This window comes from Passer domesticus, chromosome 4, assembly GCF_036417665.1.
Source record: "Passer domesticus isolate bPasDom1 chromosome 4, bPasDom1.hap1, whole genome shotgun sequence".
NCBI classification, from domain to species: Eukaryota; Metazoa; Chordata; class Aves; order Passeriformes; family Passeridae; genus Passer; species Passer domesticus.
The window spans coordinates 58627501-58645127 of NC_087477.1; the positions used below are offsets into that span (position 1 = coordinate 58627501).

At 44.1% G+C, this 17627-nt stretch overlaps 2 protein-coding genes across 10 annotated transcripts in view; both read left to right on the forward strand.

Annotated features, from left to right (window-relative positions):
• The window catches only part of NFXL1 (nuclear transcription factor, X-box binding like 1), a 45644-nt gene extending 38021 nt beyond the window's left edge, over positions 1 to 7623 (forward strand). For all 3 annotated transcript variants that reach the window (XM_064418240.1, XM_064418238.1, XM_064418239.1), the window contains exon 22: positions 4387 to 7623. In XM_064418240.1, coding sequence (XP_064274310.1) covers positions 4387 to 4560 — 174 coding nt within the window. In that variant the 3' untranslated portion in view covers positions 4561 to 7623. The remainder of the gene's footprint in view (positions 1 to 4386) is intronic.
• A 2542-nt stretch (positions 7624 to 10165) lies between these two features.
• CORIN (corin, serine peptidase) overlaps positions 10166 to 17627 on the forward strand; it is a 119427-nt gene continuing 111965 nt past the window's right edge. For 2 of the 7 annotated variants that reach the window (XM_064418248.1, XM_064418249.1), the window contains exon 1: positions 13738 to 13892. Coding sequence is in view for 1 of the 7 variants with exons in the window: in XM_064418245.1 (XP_064274315.1) it covers positions 10228 to 10302 (75 nt within the window). In the remaining 6 variants the exon portion in view is untranslated. Of the gene's footprint in view, positions 10303 to 13540; positions 13642 to 13663; positions 13893 to 13997; positions 14018 to 17627 lie in introns of those variants that run through there. The other 5 variants (XM_064418245.1, XM_064418252.1, XM_064418253.1 and 2 more) reach the window with 5 other exon arrangements.

Genomic DNA, 17627 nt, shown 5'->3' on the forward strand with positions numbered 1-17627 from the left:
GCTGATACTGATCACATTCAGGCAAACACTCTAAGCTCACATGGTGATGGCTAGGTCAGGTTTGTCATCTGGAGTCTGCATGCCTTCCAGCCAGTTCATGTGTGCCTGTGCCTGAGTGAGCATTTGACACCAAATCATATTCCATGTCTGATGTGTGCCTTCCGACTTCTTTTACTCAATTATCACAGCATCTATGTATTTAGTTTACACTTGTGTTTTCACCTGCATGTCACACTCTTTTTATCAGGGATCAGTGGCTTGCTTCCTTCTTGGAAGGGGCCAAGGGATGCTTACAGAGCTGATCCATGTGTGCCATTTCCCCAACCTCATTAGGATAGACAGTTTCTCTGTGGGTCACAACTGTTATACACGCTTTTTAAGTTCTCTAAGCAATTAATGAAAACGTTACATCTAAAATGCTCTGGCAAGGCATGTTTTTGTTTGTCAGAGGGGAACCTTGTCTGCTTATCCTGCAAGAAAAGCGTGGTTATTCATCTGTTGTCCAGAACACCAGGCACTGTTTTGTGATCATTCTGCAATATTTGTTGCAACATTCATATCTCAGCTGTCTACAGAATTGAGCACATATTCCCTCATATAACTCCTAGACCGTTCTTCTATTTCTTCTTGTTCTCGAAGTTGACCCTGAAAATGTTACTTCTGGCATATAGGTCAGGAAGTGTAACTTACATACAGATGTCTGAAACAAATTGGGCAGAGAAATCCGTAGGTGGGTTTTGCAAGCTAAGTACTGAAGCGTGCTAATGGGCATTTAAACATGTAAAGAACACATTTACAGTCCTAGAGCTAGAAAGCCAAATTTGCTGATGTTTGTCTTGCACTGAGTGTTTTTATGCATTCCAGAAGGCATCCCACCCAAATACTAATGATTTCTGCTCAAAATCACTTAACTTACAGTCCCTCTAGTAAAGTCTCAGTAAGGAGGCTCCTCTGAAACTGTGTGCTGGGTTTTGGTGGGGTTCTTCAGCAGTGATTGTTTCTCTCTGCAGTCACATCACCATTGCTTTCTACTCGTACATTCTCTGAAGTCTCACAGTTCCAGCCCAACAGTAGTAACTTTATGCAATATATGGCAACTGCTGTATGTGTTTTGTATGGATGCAACTTCAGGGATGGAAAACTTCACCTAAAGATAATGAACCCTATTAAAAGGTTAACTTAGAGTTGTTAGTTATTTAGTGTATTAGGAAACAGTAGGACAAAAACAGTAAAAAAAATAAAGGACAAAACAAACCGTAAAAAAAAAAAGAGATGTAAGTAATAAATAGGCTCTAGAACTGCATACAAGTACTAACCTCAACTACTGCAGCCTTTTTATGTAACATTGGTTCCCATCCAGCTAGAACTCATAATCTGCCATCTGTTGATGGAAATTGGAGGACAGCACTATCGTAGGGTGTTCGGTCACATTAAGAGTATATTTTTGAGTGTACTCCCTTCTGACAAAAGTTTGCATCTTGTACCACCTTCTTAAATAGCACATTTTTGTAGAGACTGTTCATTTATTAGTCACAGTTTCTTAAAACTATTTTGATTAATACTTCGTTAAATGTTTTATATACAAATTAGTGCTCTAGTAAGTCTGTGCATTTATATTTTAGTATTTGCTATATTTGGTAGCAACTTTTGCTAATACCATTTACAGATGGAATCACTTGTTTCTTAGTCGAAGGGATGGCTTGGCTAGGCTTTGTGTTGTGGCCCAAGCAGCCAGACTTTCCCTCTGCTTCTAATTCAGAGGCACCCTGTGAGGCCGGGGTTTTCACAATTGCTAGAGGTGGAAAAAAGATCAGCACTTTGATTATTTAACAACTCAGACCAAGCTCTCTCTGTCCCTCTCCATTGTAAAAGATTTGGTTAAATTTTCAAGCTAACTGTTTAGAGTTTCAATACTGGAAGTTAGGGTCTTGAACATGAAGTGTAATTTACTAAGTTGTAGGAAAGAGTTATTTTCCCTTTTTTATGTACAAATATTTTTTTTTAATGGATCCTTAGAAGTTAAAAAGTAAAGTGTTCCCCTCCCCTATTAATAAAAATATATCCTCACTTTCAGTAAATACACTTTGTCACTGTTACTTTTATTCATTTAGCTGCATTTTCCCATGGGAATGCTACTCCTTTCAGTGCAGAAAGAATATAATGAACAACACATGAAAGAATAAAATCCAGTGCCTGAGCAACACTGAACTAATGTTTTGAGTGTACAGTTCAAATAAATGCATGCCATTTTACTTTTAGTATATTTATGTACAAAGAATATAAATTTCTTGTAATAAAGTTCTTATCTAAATAAAAACCCTAGGCTTGTCTAGCTTGAAAAGTTAAACTTGTTTGAAGACTGGGCACAACCGTTACTTCAGAGGTCATTGAGGTGACACTTCAGGGATGTGACAGTTACACAAAATCTGTAGGTAGCTTTTCAAGGTAGTGATGGCTTCTCTCTCATATTCTGTGCCTACAAATATTTTTTCATTCTGTGGGTTTTGGTTTTTTTTTTGCTTTTTAAATTATATATTTATTTCTAGACAGGTTTTTGTAGAGTTCACTAGGAATGCAATTAAATAGCTATTACATAATTTTGTTTGAGCCCTACATTTTAACTATTGTAATTCATAGAGCTTTCTACTTTTAAAATGTACCGATCACAAGTGTATGGTAACTGTAGAAGCCCCAGATTTTACTTGAGTGTCTGTCTTAAAATGAAATACTGCCATGCTGTCTATAAAACCATAAAAACTCTGCCCTCTCCTCCAGATTTTGAATTTTAAAAAATAGTTTAATTAAAATACTTTGCTTTTCTAAGGGGGATTAGCTAGTTGAGTGTAATCTTGTTTCAAATAGGCTGTGACTTTGTCTGAACTCTTCTCCCATATCATCAGAGAAGTGCCAACAATTTTTGCCTTTATTAGGTACAAAGGAATAGGCATCAGAATAGGTCCCTTTCTCCTGCTAACAGTGGTATCTGGCTCAGGAAGGGAAGAGCCGCTTTGTGAAACTGACAGATATTTGCTGTCGGTGGAGGAAGACGAGACATCAGGCAACCTTGAGTTCTGAATGAAAATTTTATTTGCTGAACCACTACTCTCAAAACAGTCCATTTCTCAAAACAGTCTTTTTCCTGTTTTTATAATGCACCTACTGTATTGTCTTAGTCCCTCTTCCTGGCAGCACTGTGTTGTAGTCACATAGATTTATTTCCTCTCACGGTCAGGCTTTGTCCCTGTTCACTGTCCATGATTCCTCTGCTTCAGCTCAGTCTTGTGCCTTTTACCCAGCCAGTCCTGCCTTGCTGCGCTCTGCTACTCCCATCTCTTTTCCTCTCACTCCATCTGGTTTCTCTACTCCCTAGTGCCTTGCCCCATGTTTTCTCTGGTACCTAACAACTTGACCAATAATCCAGGTAATCATCAGACTTTTTCTGATTTTAGTCTATCTCAGGTCTTCCTAGCAACCAGATACCTTCTCACTGGAGCCTCATCCTAGTCTTCACTCTTTATTTTAGCTGCCTAGTTCCTGTTTTATTTCAGCTTTGTATACACTCAAATGAGTTTTTTCTGTATTCTCATGATGCTCTTTTTAAAAAATGTGGAGGGGGATGAGGAACAAGGATCAGAGATCCTGTTGTTTATTCCAGACAGGACCCTGAAACTACCATTCTTTGTTGGAAGCCTGGCATTCTTACTTTTACAATTGTTTTGCTCCATTTTTGGGCCCATAGGCCTATGCTTCCTACTGGAGGATATTATATACTTCTTATATTCATATGAATGATTAAATGTTCAAGTTATAACACTTAACAAATGGAATTTTTTGTGTGTATCTAAGATTATATCAATTAATCTAAAATTTAGTGACCATGCAAATATAAAGAACTGAGGGAAATAGCATAGAGTTTTAGTTGCTTATGTTTTTATTAATTTATTTTTGGCAGAGTGCATCTTTATTACAAGGGAATGTCTTTGAAGATTTCAGCCTGTGCCCTTATAGAAGTTGGAAAATAGCTTAAGTGCAAATGTGTTTTTTAATAGGAAGAAAAATGTATTTTAACATATTTCATGGAAATAACAATCTTACTTTAGCTTAATATTTTCAGCCTGAGTTAAAAAACTGAGCATGCAAAACTTCAGTTGGCTGCATTTTTGGCAATATTTTTATAGGAAACTAAACAATGGTTTAATACTTGAAAACAATGTGCTTTGTACCTGTGGGATGTAGTGCCAACATCTCATCTGTGAGATGTGTAACTTCCCCTGGCTTACAGTTATTTCTATTGAATGTTATTTGGTAATGTTATTTAAAACCTTCACGTTTCCTTGTTTTTAATTCTGATATAAATGTCAACTTCTTGTGGTTCTCTTTATTTAGGCTGAACTGGAAGCTTTTGAAAACAGATTAAAAGGGCGAAGAAAGAATAAGAGAAGAAAGGATGAGGTAGAAGTTGAACAATCATCATGGCAAAAGTACAAGAACCTCATTATGCTGCCAGTGTTCGGAGTTGCTGTTGTGATGGTTGCATGGCTCATGGTCTACAATGACTGAAAACAACTCAATATTTCATATACCTCAGTTGGACTTTAGGTAGCTATTATTCCTACAATGTTAGTCTGTGTGTAACAGAACTTAATAAGCATAGATTATATATGTATACTCTTTGCTAAGAAAAATGTAGAGGGAAGAAATGTCACCTTTTGTGTTACTACATTCACAGCACAAAACTGAAGTCAAACACTGAAAGTAATAGTAGATTCTAGTCTACACTGAAGTGCTGATAGTTTGACTGGGATTTGTTAACATCTCTTCTGTTCTTGTTATTTTTCCTTGTCTCCATTTCATAATCTTAAGAATAGCTTAGTATAAAATGCTTTATTGAATATATGTTTCCTGTAAAATCAGCTTAGTTGTTTATTGAAGGTTAGTGTTCTTATGCTCATCTTTGTTGTATCACACAGTAATTCTGTGCTTCACGCCAGTTTTAATTATGACAACTAACAGGGAACCTTGGGTCACTTAGGCTTGCATATTCTGGGGCCTTGTTCAGATAAAGGAAATGTAAACTATCTTTCAATTCAGCTGTATCACAACCAAAACAGTGCCCCCCCCCCTTACAAATGGTGGGGTTTGCTTTTTTGTTGTTTCACCCTGCTCTTTCCCACCCTTGTTTCCTCAAAATTGAGCTAACTGAAAAGTTCCTTTAGTGGACAGATGCATATGCTGAACATGGATGTGAAGAAGTTTTAAGGTACAAGACTGCATTCTCACTATTGCCCCAACTGCCAGCAGCAGAAAAACAATTTGAAATTAAACTAAGAGTATCATCTGACTGGTCATATGGATAAGTGTCAGAGTTGGATATTTGCACAGGTGTGCAAAAATGTAATTGGACAGTATAACAATACAGTTCTATGATGTTCTGAAGCTATCTGGATGGTGCTTGGTAGTCACCATCTAGCTGAACTTCCAAATGTTTAAATATTTTCTTACTGACACTTTTGAATACCTTGCTTTAGGTTATCAGTATTGGTTGGTAGAACTGGAAGGTTTTATCTGGCTTCAGGATTATCAGAGGAGCTCTGTAGTCTCAGCTGAGACTGCAAGTTCAATTCAGAAATGGGGAAATCAGAAAACTGAACTTTTAAACCTCTGCTAGAAACTGTTTGCTGATACTTGAGCATTGCAGGTTACTGCAAAGTGATTACAAGCTCCTGCAAAAAATGTGGTACATGGCCAACGGGTATTTTTTAGTTTTATGCCCCTGTAATTCAGGCATATGATTTCATCACAATTCCTGCAAAAGCAGTGGGACCATTTGTATGAGTTAGCAGAAAATGTTACATATTGCTTGAAAGCTCTTTTGGTTGATTTTGACTTACTTGTGAAGGGACCCAGTATTAATTTGAACAGATATGCAATTATAATTCTGATTCAGCAGCAAGGAAATAAAATAGAAAAGCTTCAAAAATGCAGAAGTTTTTGATTACATAGATTAAGAAAACAGGGATAAAATTAGTTTCTTTTCAGTTTTTCGCTCAAGTTTGGTGAATGAGGAGAAAGGTGAGGAAAACTTGGCAATATTTAGCATGGATTGCTGCTATTCTATAGTACTTTGTTTTTAAATTAAATTTTAGAGATGCATATTATTTATGTGTCAGACCATTTGTATTTAAAGTTGTAGAATTAATTGAAATTACACTGTGCAAAGTTGCATCTCCATTGAATTTCTTATTTTCTAGTATAAAAAGTAAACATTGTTTCTTATATAAAAGTAAATATAGTTGCTTTAACTTTTTTCCATCATATTAATCCTGGAAGATAATTTCAGATATAAGTATGTTTTCTTTAACAAGAGTGAGGTGATGCTATTGTGTGACTGCATATGTCAGTAACTCTTCTGTCACTATGGAAAAAGGAGAGATATTTTTGTTCAGATGAAGTAAAATGTGATGGTTTATCCAAAAGAACAAAAAAGATACCTTTCTGGCTGAAATATGGAAATCAACATGAATGAGAACTTTGTGGAAACAGCTTTTATCTTGCATGACTATCACTAATTTTTCTATTTACTGCTAGCTTTAAAATAAGTACAATGGGAAGTTTATCCTTGCTTCTGCAGCAAAGAAAAGAAACCTCTCTCTAGCGAGTTATACTAATTAACTGCACTTGTTCTATGTTTGAAGATGTTCTTAGTATTCTTTTGTGCATATTTGTGGGAAATACTGGAGAGGAAAAGGCTTGTCATTGATCATCTTCATTAAAGATTGCCATGCTTTTTTACTATACAAATTCATTCTGTTCATACAAACGTATGTGTGAGTGGGCATATTCCCTTTCTTAAAGGATTTGTATGTCTTCTGAACCTTGCTTATGCAAGGCATACCTATTTTTGAAATTTTATTCAAAATAGTTCTGTGTATCTTATCCAACCATCTGAGTCATTTGCACTCTGTTGGACTGCCTGCTGAACCAGATATTTATTTCTTGGCATAAAAACATGTGGGGGTTCAAGCAATCTACAGTTTAATAAATCACTAGGTTTTTGTTTGTTTCTTTGAAATATTTTTACGGTTAATATTTTGCCTTTCTTTGGTTGGAACTGCATGTTGTCAACAACCTTTGAAGTAAAAGGTACAGATAAAATCACCTTGTATTCAATATTAATGAAAGATGGTCATTTTAGAAAAGAAATTTTGAACTGAAGGTGGGGTTTGATAGCAATTTATATGTAATGTACTGTTATATAATGTAATGAGCAAATATTTTTAATGTTAACAGCTTACAAAAAAAAACATTGTTCAGTATACATTAAAACAAATTATATAATCTGACCTGCTATTGAAGGGAAATTACAGCGACAGAAGCCTGATGATGACTTAACATTAAGAATATTTAGGTATGCGTAAAGTGAAAAAAACTTGGGGCTTTTCCTGATTCTGGATGCATTGTGGTGACAATTTACCCTTCACTGAGCCAGGGTTCTTACAACTGTTCAGTATGTTTGGGATTGGAAACTCCTAGGGCAAGATTTTTCCCTGTAACAATATCAAATCCATTTTGTGTGTTAATTTAATGTAAAAACCAAGTCATACAATAAATGTATCAAAACAACATGAAAAATTGTTTGTTCTCAAGGACTGGTGTAGTGAAGTAGCTAACTTCCCAGGTAATGATGACTGACATGCTGCAGACCAAGTTTTAGGTGTGCTTTTTGCCCCCTTCTCTGGCAGTGAGAATTCTTCTCAGATGAATGCTGGAATTATGTAATTGTGTTCCTTCATGTCACTGCTCTGACAAAATTGTGAGTATGGGTTGGGGAAGTCAATTAAGATGAAACAAATGGGACTGGACTTAGTAGATTTTTTTTGGCCTCACAGGGAGAAATATAGCTGATTTATTAGACATTTGTGCTGACCTTAACTACTAGAGAAGGAAATGTTACTAAGTGGGTAGCACCAAAATTTGTTCATAAAAGCATCTATGTTTGATTGTGGCTTTAAAGCAGTGAGCTCTGAGTTTGTGTCTCAGCAGTAGTTCGGGCTCCAAAACACACCTGCCCTGTGCCAGCTTTCTCTGAGTGATGAGCTTGTGTGTTGTGAGGTTAGAGCACAGAGATGCTTGCTCTAAAGTGTGGAACCTTGATGTGTGTGCTTTAGGTTGGAGCATTCTTGTTTGGACACCCATGAACAGGGTCATGTGTGACCCTGTTTTCATTTTCATTTAGTTTGGATATTCCTCTTCTGCTTTGGTTTCATCCTGTCAGCAGTTGTTATCTATGAGCATTTCAATTGCTCCCTTTCATTGCTTCATGGATATATTTATATTCCTGTCTACTCTTATTCAGGTAAATTAGTCAGTTGCTCTAGAGAATTAGAAAATTAAGAACCTGTAGTGTTTTCTATTTTCTAGTAAAATAAATGCAAGGTAAAAATTAGGGAAAAAATCAAATTAAGTCAAATTAATTATAAGATAATGAGATATGCTTCTTTCCACAAATAAGGAAAGATGGTTAGATTTTAATGAATTATTTGAACACTGCATTATGATGTCTATATGCTGTGGTATGGATAGTGTATGAATATGAACTGTGATACATCAAACTCAGCTGTAAGGTAGGCTAAACAGCAGCTGTGTGGAAAGAAGTAAGTCATACTCTGAGGGAACTGTGGCTGGATTCAACCAAGCATTATTTATGCTAAATGTTGCTCATGCAGTGATTTCCATAAAATCACCAACAAAACCAGAACTCAGGCTTTCTTTGTGTGAAGCTGAATCTCGTTGTGAAACTCCAGTTTCAGTGGCATTTGTATCGGAGGAAATTAGTTTGAGATTAGGAGTCAAGACTGGCTTGGGTCTTGGAATTCACAGTTCTCCAGCTGAAGCCATCCTCAGCCAAGGCCAAGCTGGCTTTGCAGTCTGAGTCATCATTCCTGGATAGTATTGGTGAGCTCCGTTGTGTGCACAGACCGGGGCTTCAGTCAGACTTGACATCTTTGAATGCAAACACAAGGGCACAAACAGATCAAATGCAGGTCTTAAAAGCTGGTATCTTATGGGGTAGGACATTTGCTCTGTCATTTGCAGCTTCAGGCGGCACTTGTCTCTTGGCCTGAGAATTTTGCTTCAACAGGTATGCAAAAACCAGCACATCCCTCCGGCTCCCGGTCGTTGGGGCCGGCCAGGACCGGGACCGGCGCGGGGACAAGGGGTAACGCCGTCGGGTCGCCGCTGTTCTCCCGCTCAGCGCTCCCTCGCCGGGGAGGGACGGGGCACGGCAGACTGGGTCGCCAGGGCACTGGGACCGGAGCCTTCCTGCGGGGAAGGAGCTGGGGACACCTGTCCTTGGTTCCGGGAGGTTCCTCCTGCCGGAGCTCTCTCCCCTTCGCTTCTGCGGTGCCAGCCCCTCTTTCAGCTCTCTTTGGAGCCTTAGAGGGCGGGCTGCGACAGGGCAGCCGCTGTGCTACAACGGGAAGCTTTGCAGTCCCTGCCGCGCGAAACTCTCCCTCCCTGGGTTGAAAGGAAAGCCTTTGCCGGACCGTAACGTAAAATGAAGAGCAGGGAAGTCCACCCGGGAACCGCGGACGAGGGAAGGGGCACGGGAGTCTGGCCCACGCTTGCCAACCTCTGCTCTGAGCTCTGCGCCTCGACTCGGCGGGCCGAGCGCGCCTGCGGGTCCGTGCGCTGGGCTGGCTTCGCATCGCTTCAGCCGCAAGTGCGCGTCCGGGCGGCCCGGCCAGGGCGCGGCGGGGCCCCGGCGAGCCAAGGTAAGGGTGTGAGGGGCGAACTCCGAGAGTTCTTATCCCTTACAGCATCTCTGACTCAGGCTTGTCTCGCTACCTGAAGCCCTTCGCAGCGTGACGAGGCGTCCCTTAACCGGATGGGGGGATGGGGAGGGGCGCAAAGCCTGTGCCCACTCCATCCGCCCTCCCTGGGGGACGGCTTTAGGGCGAAATTAGCAAGTAGGCTGTCTCTCTGCGTGTCCCCAAGGGGTAGAGCCTTGTGTGCGAAAGGGGTGGGGATGTGGCTCTTTCTAGCGGAGGTTTATTATTATTGGGTGGAGGAGCGGGGAGGGGGAGTCTGCAGAGCAGACAAAATGCGAAGCTCTCCCCGCAAGTGTGTCTGTGGAGGAGGCGGGTGGACGCGGTTCGTCGGAGACCGAGGTAGAGAACGGTGAGGGGGCGGCCAAAGTGGAGAGGGGTCAGCAGCAGCCAGAGCATGCTCTCCACGCAACAGTTCCCTGCCCTGCCTGCGGAGGAGGAGCGCTACCGGCAGGTCCTCTCCACCAGCCGGGTAAGGCGAACCTCGGGGCGCTCCCCTCCTCGCGGGGGCCGCCTGGGGCCGGCGGGCCGGGGCCCTGGGAGGGCGGCTGGCTCCGCCGCTCGGCGACCCCCGGGCTGCGGGCGGGGGCAGCGCGCTCAGGGCAGCCGGCCCAGGGGCAATTCCGTGCGCGGCGCACAGGCTGCGCTGCCGCCGTGGGGCTCTGCGCTAGGGTGCTCGGGCAGGCGGAGGAGGGAGGGGCCGTCCCCTCTCCGAGCCCGCCGAGCTGTTGTAGCGAGAGCGAACCCGCGGCTCGGAGGCAGGGACGGAGCCGAGTCCCCCGGAGGCGCGGCCTGGGGACGGCCGGGAACAAGTGACCTGCCGTGCCCAAGCTGCCGCGATGGGGCCGTCCCGGAGCGCTCCTGTGTCGAAACTTGCGGGGACGCGCCGGGGACGGCCGCGTTCAGAGGCGCGGGCTGCAGGTGAGCCGCAGCCAACAAGCGCTCCGTGTCGATGTCTCCGGGAGAGCCGAGCGGCGCCCTCGCCCCGCTTTTCTCACCAAACGAGGAAGATCAGCGGGCCTGCTGTGCCCGGTAAATGCTCTGCCGCTGGAAGTTGGCCGAATCCGACAGCAGGTCCGGCCAGGATTTGCGGGAGCAAAGTTTAGGCTTAACCTCTGTCCGGGCTGTCATGGCAGCTCCATGGGCGGCTGGGCTCCCGGGGAGGCGATGCACCGTGACCCCGGCGCGGTAGTCGCCCCCCGGCAGCAGCGGGAGCTGGCTTTGTCCTTGCATCGGTGCACCCTGCGGTCGGGTGGAGGGACCCCCACGGCCCTGCCACGGCTGACGGCGGGATGGTACCGCTAGCCGTCGGGAGGTTTTCAGGGGCACAGTGCCCCCACAGAGGGGACACTTAATCCTTACAGGGAGAGCCAGCCTATGTGGTTGCAAGTGTCCGGAGGGCACAGCGCAGGTGTGGTGTGGGCAGTCTCGCAGCACACACCTGTGCGGAGGGATGGGGTCTGCTGCCCTTAGGGGAGAGGCTGCATGAGAGGGAACTTGCAGGAGGTGGCTGCTGCGCTAGTGCGAGCTTGCAGGGCGGGTCCCCTCAGCCTGCCCTTCCCTTCGCAGGTGCGCTGTCAGAGGGGCGGGGGCCGCCGCTGGACAGCGGGGAGCCCAGGGCGAGAGCGGGAGCGTCCGCGGGGAGGGACCGGCTGCCCTCGCCCTCTGCCCCGGGAGGGACCGGAGTGCTGAGCCTGATGCGTGGCGCTTGTGGAGAGCGCGACGGAGCTTCTCGAGCTGTCACACCGACCGTACGCGACCGAAATGGCACAGCAGGGCGTTCCACAAGTTTATAAACACGGCAGTATTCTTTAGTAGTATCATTGCTCCACTTGATTTAAAATACAGAGTCCTTTGATGCATTTAATGGCAGACAATTTAATTTACTAGCAGTCTGGTTGAGATTATGAAACTGAAGTGAAATCAAATATCTAGAGCTTCTAATGCATTCACGGGATCTCTTGGGAAGTTTTGGCTTTCATCAGTAAGATTATGGTAGTGGATTTTTCCATATGGGTACGTACACCCTTCCTGTGTTCCTAAAAGATGGACCAGTCAGCAGGACTGAATTCTTTTGTTTGTTTTTGTAATGGATGCTCTAGTTGGAGATCTCTGTTACAAGCTTCTTGGCTGCTGTGGCACGTGGATGAATGAATGTATCACTGAGAGAGTCCAAACAACAAAAAAGTTGTAATGCAAGAAATTAGAGAACTGCTCTGCCTGTGTCCCTATAAAAGCTGGTGGCATCCCCAGAGGACCTTGGGCATCTAGGTTCTGTAGAAAGATGGGGACTCCTCCAGCTGAACAAGGGAATCTTAAACAGTGTTTAAACCTCCTTTGGAAGTGAAATGCTCCTGACTTTTTTTCTCTCCGCCAAAGGCCGTTTATGAAGTACCCCAACAGGCAGACAGGTCTTTCTGCCTGTGGAGAAGCCTGGACCTCCAACCCCACATATAATCCTCACTCAGCATGCATTTTTAAGGAAGCCACTAGCACTCATTTTCCTGAGAAAGCTCTCATGGTGGTGAGCCAGGCAGTACAGCACACTTTCCCATGTTAAAGGAGTTTGCTTGTCCTTTTAGTATCTCATGAGGCCATCAGGACAAAATATTGTTTTTCCTGAGGCTTTTGGAGCTGGAACTAAAAAATAGCTGGAACTATAAACTGAAGAAAACATTCACTTCCTTTGCACAAGTCTTAGCTGGCACTCAACTGTATGCAGATAACTTGAGTATCCAGTGAATTAAAAGTATTGTATGTAGATGGTTGGAAACATGTCATGATTGGAGGTGTTCTATAAAATGTGCACAGGGCAATTTTATATATCTCTGTTATTGTTTGGCTGTTAATTATGTATTTGATGATGTCTGCAGATACAAGTTAAAGCCAGGACTGTTAACAGTGCCAGTAATTATTTTAAAATGTGGGTTTACTTGAATGTAGGAGTTGCCCTTTTTTAAATTTTTCTTTTTCTGCTAAGCTGATATACATATTTAGGTCTTAGCACTCAGCTCCCTTGAGAAACATTACTGTCCTGGCATTGTATTAAGCTCATGTATTGCCAGACACATAATTTCTTGTCATTAGTCTCATAGCCAGACAAGGGAATGTGTGTAGAGGCTGAGGTGGATAAGCACCTAGACAGAAATCTCATTTGTCAGAAGGAGAATGGTCCTTTCAAGTGAAGGTGAAACACGCAAGGGAATTTTGGGATTGTTGTATCTGGCAAAGAAATCCAGCAGCTCCTGCTCAACTGCTCTAACCAACAAATGGTGAACTGTAAACAAACCCTTTGTTCACAAGCGGGAAGACAGCACTTCAGTGTGGCTAAGTGGTTGTCTGAGCTCTGTCAATCTTTGCCATGCTGAGGCCCAGCAGATTCAGGTCATCCCAGTCCAGGAGACACAATATAAGCACTGCTGGCACTTCCTTAGGACGTGGGAGCTGTGGCTTTGACCCCACGTGGACCGGGAGGCCCTGGGTACCAGGTCATCTGCTTTCAGGCTGAACAGATCGTGCTGTTAGGCATTTACATACACTGGCACTATCTCCTGGTGTAGTCAGGTTTTAAAATATGGTGGTTATAGCTACATTGTGTGGGAAGAGTCCTGTCAGCATGTCAGATATCCTTAGCAAGTGCTTACAAGGCCAGCTGAATGTCTTGTTTCTGAATGCCAGCCAGGGTTTGGCAGGGGCGGATGTCAGGCCACTTGCAGGGCAGTTTTAGACTTGCACATGCAGCTTAGGCCCTTTCAAATGTGGCTGCCAGACACCTCCTGATATTTAAATGCCTTCAGGATGAAGCAGCTAAGTAAGCAGCAGGGCTTGAGGGGGGCAGTTTGAAATACTGATGCTTGAGTCTGTCCCAGTTTCTTTCCCTAACCAAAAAGGAATGGACCTCATAAGTGGCAGGCTGGGTACATGCAGTTCTCCAGTGCCAGGGGAGAAGGGTAGGTGATAACCTGCTGTGAAGTGATGGACTGTCATAGCAGGAGAAAGAAAGGTTAAATCCTCCTTGCAAAAGTCTGCAGACTCGGAGCAGTGACTGAAGACAGTATCCAGGTAGCTGCAGCTTGACTACTCACATTGCCTCTGGATTTTTATTTCTCTTGGCCCTCCGCAGTCCGTTGCTGCCTTGTGAGCGGTTTCACCTACAACTGTCCTGGGCCTCACTCTGGGTGCCAGGGGTGAGAGCCCCCTCACCTGCTGGGCCTGCGGGGAGTGGGGTGGCCCTCGCCACAGTTAAAGTGGGGGCAAAGAGGGAAGGTGCAGCGCCTGGGCCTTGTCCCTTTGGCTCTCGCCGCAGCAGCCCCCGTGTCCAGCGGGCTGTCCCCGTGTCCAGCGGGCTGTCCCCTCTCCCGGCCGCGGCCGCCTTGCCCGGCTGTGCTGATGAGGGGTGAAGGGGGGGCTGCTCCTGGGTGCCTCTCCCGGTCCGCAGCCCCGCGGCAGAATACGATGCCGATCGCATCCTTTCCCTCAGTCCCCCGCCCTCTATAAATAACTCGGGCTGAGCTGACCTGTCAGATTCCCCCGGCAGAGCGGATCCCCTGACCCGGGCCGCCTGCAGTGGAAAGTCTGAATGCAAAACATACCGTAGTAAAAATAGAGCTGCCGGGGAGCCCCGCCGCAGGTCCCCCGGCTCTCGGTGCCGCAGCGGGCCCGGCTCCCGCTGTCCCCTGGGCGCTCCCGTCAGCGCTGAGAGCTCCCCCTGTTCCTAAATCTGTGTACACTTTAATGCCCCAGTGGTGAATGCTTTTCTTGCTGTCAGATGGAAGCGTAATTAATTTTTGCTGTGGAACAGATAGTTCCAAGTAGCGTTTTTAATTTCTGCTTGCCTAACTAAAGATGAAAGAAATATGAATAATGGTTAATATCCTAAATGTAAAAATAATAATGAGATGACTGTCAAGCAAGAGATTCTAATTTCAAAAAGAAGTGAGAATGTTGCTACCTCTGAAGTCTGAATGAGATTCCATCCTGTGCCTACCTTGTGCAGACAGCTGCTCCCCTGAAGGGATAGATATTCCTTGCCTATGGTTTTAAGCCATTATAATTTAAGCAGTGCTTGTAACTAAATTGTGCATCTATTATTTCTGGTTGTTTTACCTGTGAAACTTTAATATCTGGAGGCTAAAGCCAGCAACAGGCACCAGAAAATGCTGTCTGATGCTGCTATGCCTTGTCCGTCTGTGTCATCCATGTCACAGTTGTTGGCCCTCAGTGCCCTTTGGGGCGCAGCCGACTCTAGGGGTAGTGGTGGCATGGCCTCGGCCCCCAGCCAAGTGCCACATGGCCACTTGCTCTCTCCCTACCCCATCCTGTGGGATGGGGGAGAAAATAGAATGAGAAAGCTCATAGGTCAGGGTAAAGGCTGGGAGATCCCTTCCTGATTACCATCATGGACAAAACAGACTCGAGTGGAGTAAATTAGTTTGTTACTGATTAGTACCTACTGACTGATTCAGATACAAAAACAAAAAATGAAGCAAGCATTAAAACACTTCAGGAAAACACCTCTCATTCCCAATTCCCAGACTCAGCTTCCCTCCAGGCTCCTCTCCTTCCCCCTTGTTATCACCACTGGTGGCACTCAGTCCCTTCAGTGAGGCAATGAACAGCGCAGGGAAGGACTGTGGTTCTCCTTCATTCTTACTCATCCTCTGCTCCAGTGTGGATCCTCCAAGGGCTGCAGTCCTTTTGGAAGTATTTGCTCTACCATGGAGCATGCACTTCACTGACCTTGGTGTTGGCACTGCTCTTTCTCACTCTTTTCCTCCTTCTCTTCTGTGTGTGTGTGCCCTTTCTTAAATACTTGTTCATGGAGTCACCACCAACTTGTTTGGTGGGCTCATCTCTGTCCTGTGGTGCGGATCCAGGTGGAACTGGACATACCTAGCACTCAGCAGCTCCTGCTCTGTTCTCAAGGAGGCCAAACTTCCAGTCCCTGTACTGGCAGCAGCTTGCCATCTACGTGGATGTCCATGCAACTGGGACATTAGTGGTGGTCAGGGTACTCACCAGAGTAGCAGTGTTGCCTCTGTGGTTGTCTACTTCTCTGTCTGTATTCCTCCATCCCTGAATCATGAAGGGATGAAAATAATCCAGCAGCCATCCTTCTGTTCCTTTTCATCATTTCTGTCATTAGAGTGGAACCTTTGCATCATCTGCTTGTTTGGGTGCCACACAGTTTACAGTTCTCTGATTTTTTTGAGTTGTTTCCAGCATAAGGTAACTTTTTAGCACGTTAACATCTAGAAACTTAATAGAGGCTGAAAATTGGATACTGACAGAGCTGCTTTTGAATGGTGAAGTTTGTGCTGTGATGGTTCAAGCTCTGCCCCTGGGGGACATCTCCTGTAAGTCTGTAGGAAAAAAGACTGTCAGGTTGCATCACTGCAGGTGCTCCTGTAAGCTATTATTCTTCCAGAATTGCAAGGCCAACTTTTTCTTGCAAAAGAAGTATTTTGTATATTGAACATTTACTTGGTCTTCACTTAGTCCTTTAAGGGAAAGGAAGTGAAGATAGAGTTCCCTTTTTTAGGACTGCATCAGATTTCATCTACTCCAATTAATGTAGTTCAGGGAGATGCCAATATTTGGTGTACGGTGCTGTTGCAATCACTGGTTGGTGATTGTCAAAGTCTGTCTTTCCCTTCTTCCTTTCCTAAAACCTTTAACGCTCAATTCTGCCATGTACAGACCCCGGTGTTTTAAAAACTAGAATCTTTCAGAACTGATTTGTTTGATGTCAGAGAGAGATTTCGCGTGGCAGTGATTTAGCAGTAGTAGTGGCTGCCCAGAGCAATTCCTATTACTGTTCATCACCTCAAAAGAACTCCTAGTTTCAAAATAGCCTATACCATCACTCTGATATTATTGAAAATTTCTTGATAACATCAAAGATTCAGGAAGCATTTCCTAAGGAAAGAGACTCTCATTTTCTCCCTTTTCTGCCTCTGAGTGAAGCAGTGAGAAATTGGTTATGTGCTCCTTGCATTTTTCATCTTACTAGTGATTTCAGAAAGCAGTCAGGTCTTTTCTCTGGGAAGTAAAACCTCTGGTAGGTAGCACTGAGAAGTTTTCCATCCCACGTCTCTGAGTCCTGCGGCTCTGCATTCATGTTACAGCAGATAGCTGTAATACACAGTCACGTTTCTCCTGACTTCTGTGGGACACTGGAGCAACATGGACATGTCTTCCATTGCTGCTGCTTTTTATGTCAAATTTTTTGCTGGGTGGATCATTTTGCCTGTGTTAAAGTTATCCTGAAACCAGTGGCGCCTCAAGATTATAGAAGCAGTACAGGCTACGTTTCTCAGGCTTTTCCCAGCCTCCTGCATTTTCACATCTCCAGGAAGAAACAGACAGCTGAGCCCACCTTGCCTTAACAGCCTTTCCTTTTTTGCCATTATTGGGCGATAGATGTTGCTGAGAGATACTTTATTGTTTGAAAAAGCTAGTTCTGTGCATCTGCAAATACTGCCTAAATGGATAATATATCTGAAAGAATACTAGGAGCTATAAAGTTCCTAGTAAAGTAAGTAGCTATCTTTCTTCTCTTTTTTTTCTCACATTGCCTTTTGATAGGCAGCAACTACATAACAGAAGAATTAAGTAGTAAATGCCTTTTCATAAGCTTTGTTTTGTCCCTGCTCAGCCATTTTAAGGGTGTTAGCTTAAATAATTTATAGTGCATGTACACAAGCCTGGAAAGGAAGTCTGAAATGATGATTGAATGTGTTTAAAGATTGTTAACAAATCCTTTTCCCTACAAAGTGAGAGATATGGAGTAGTGCT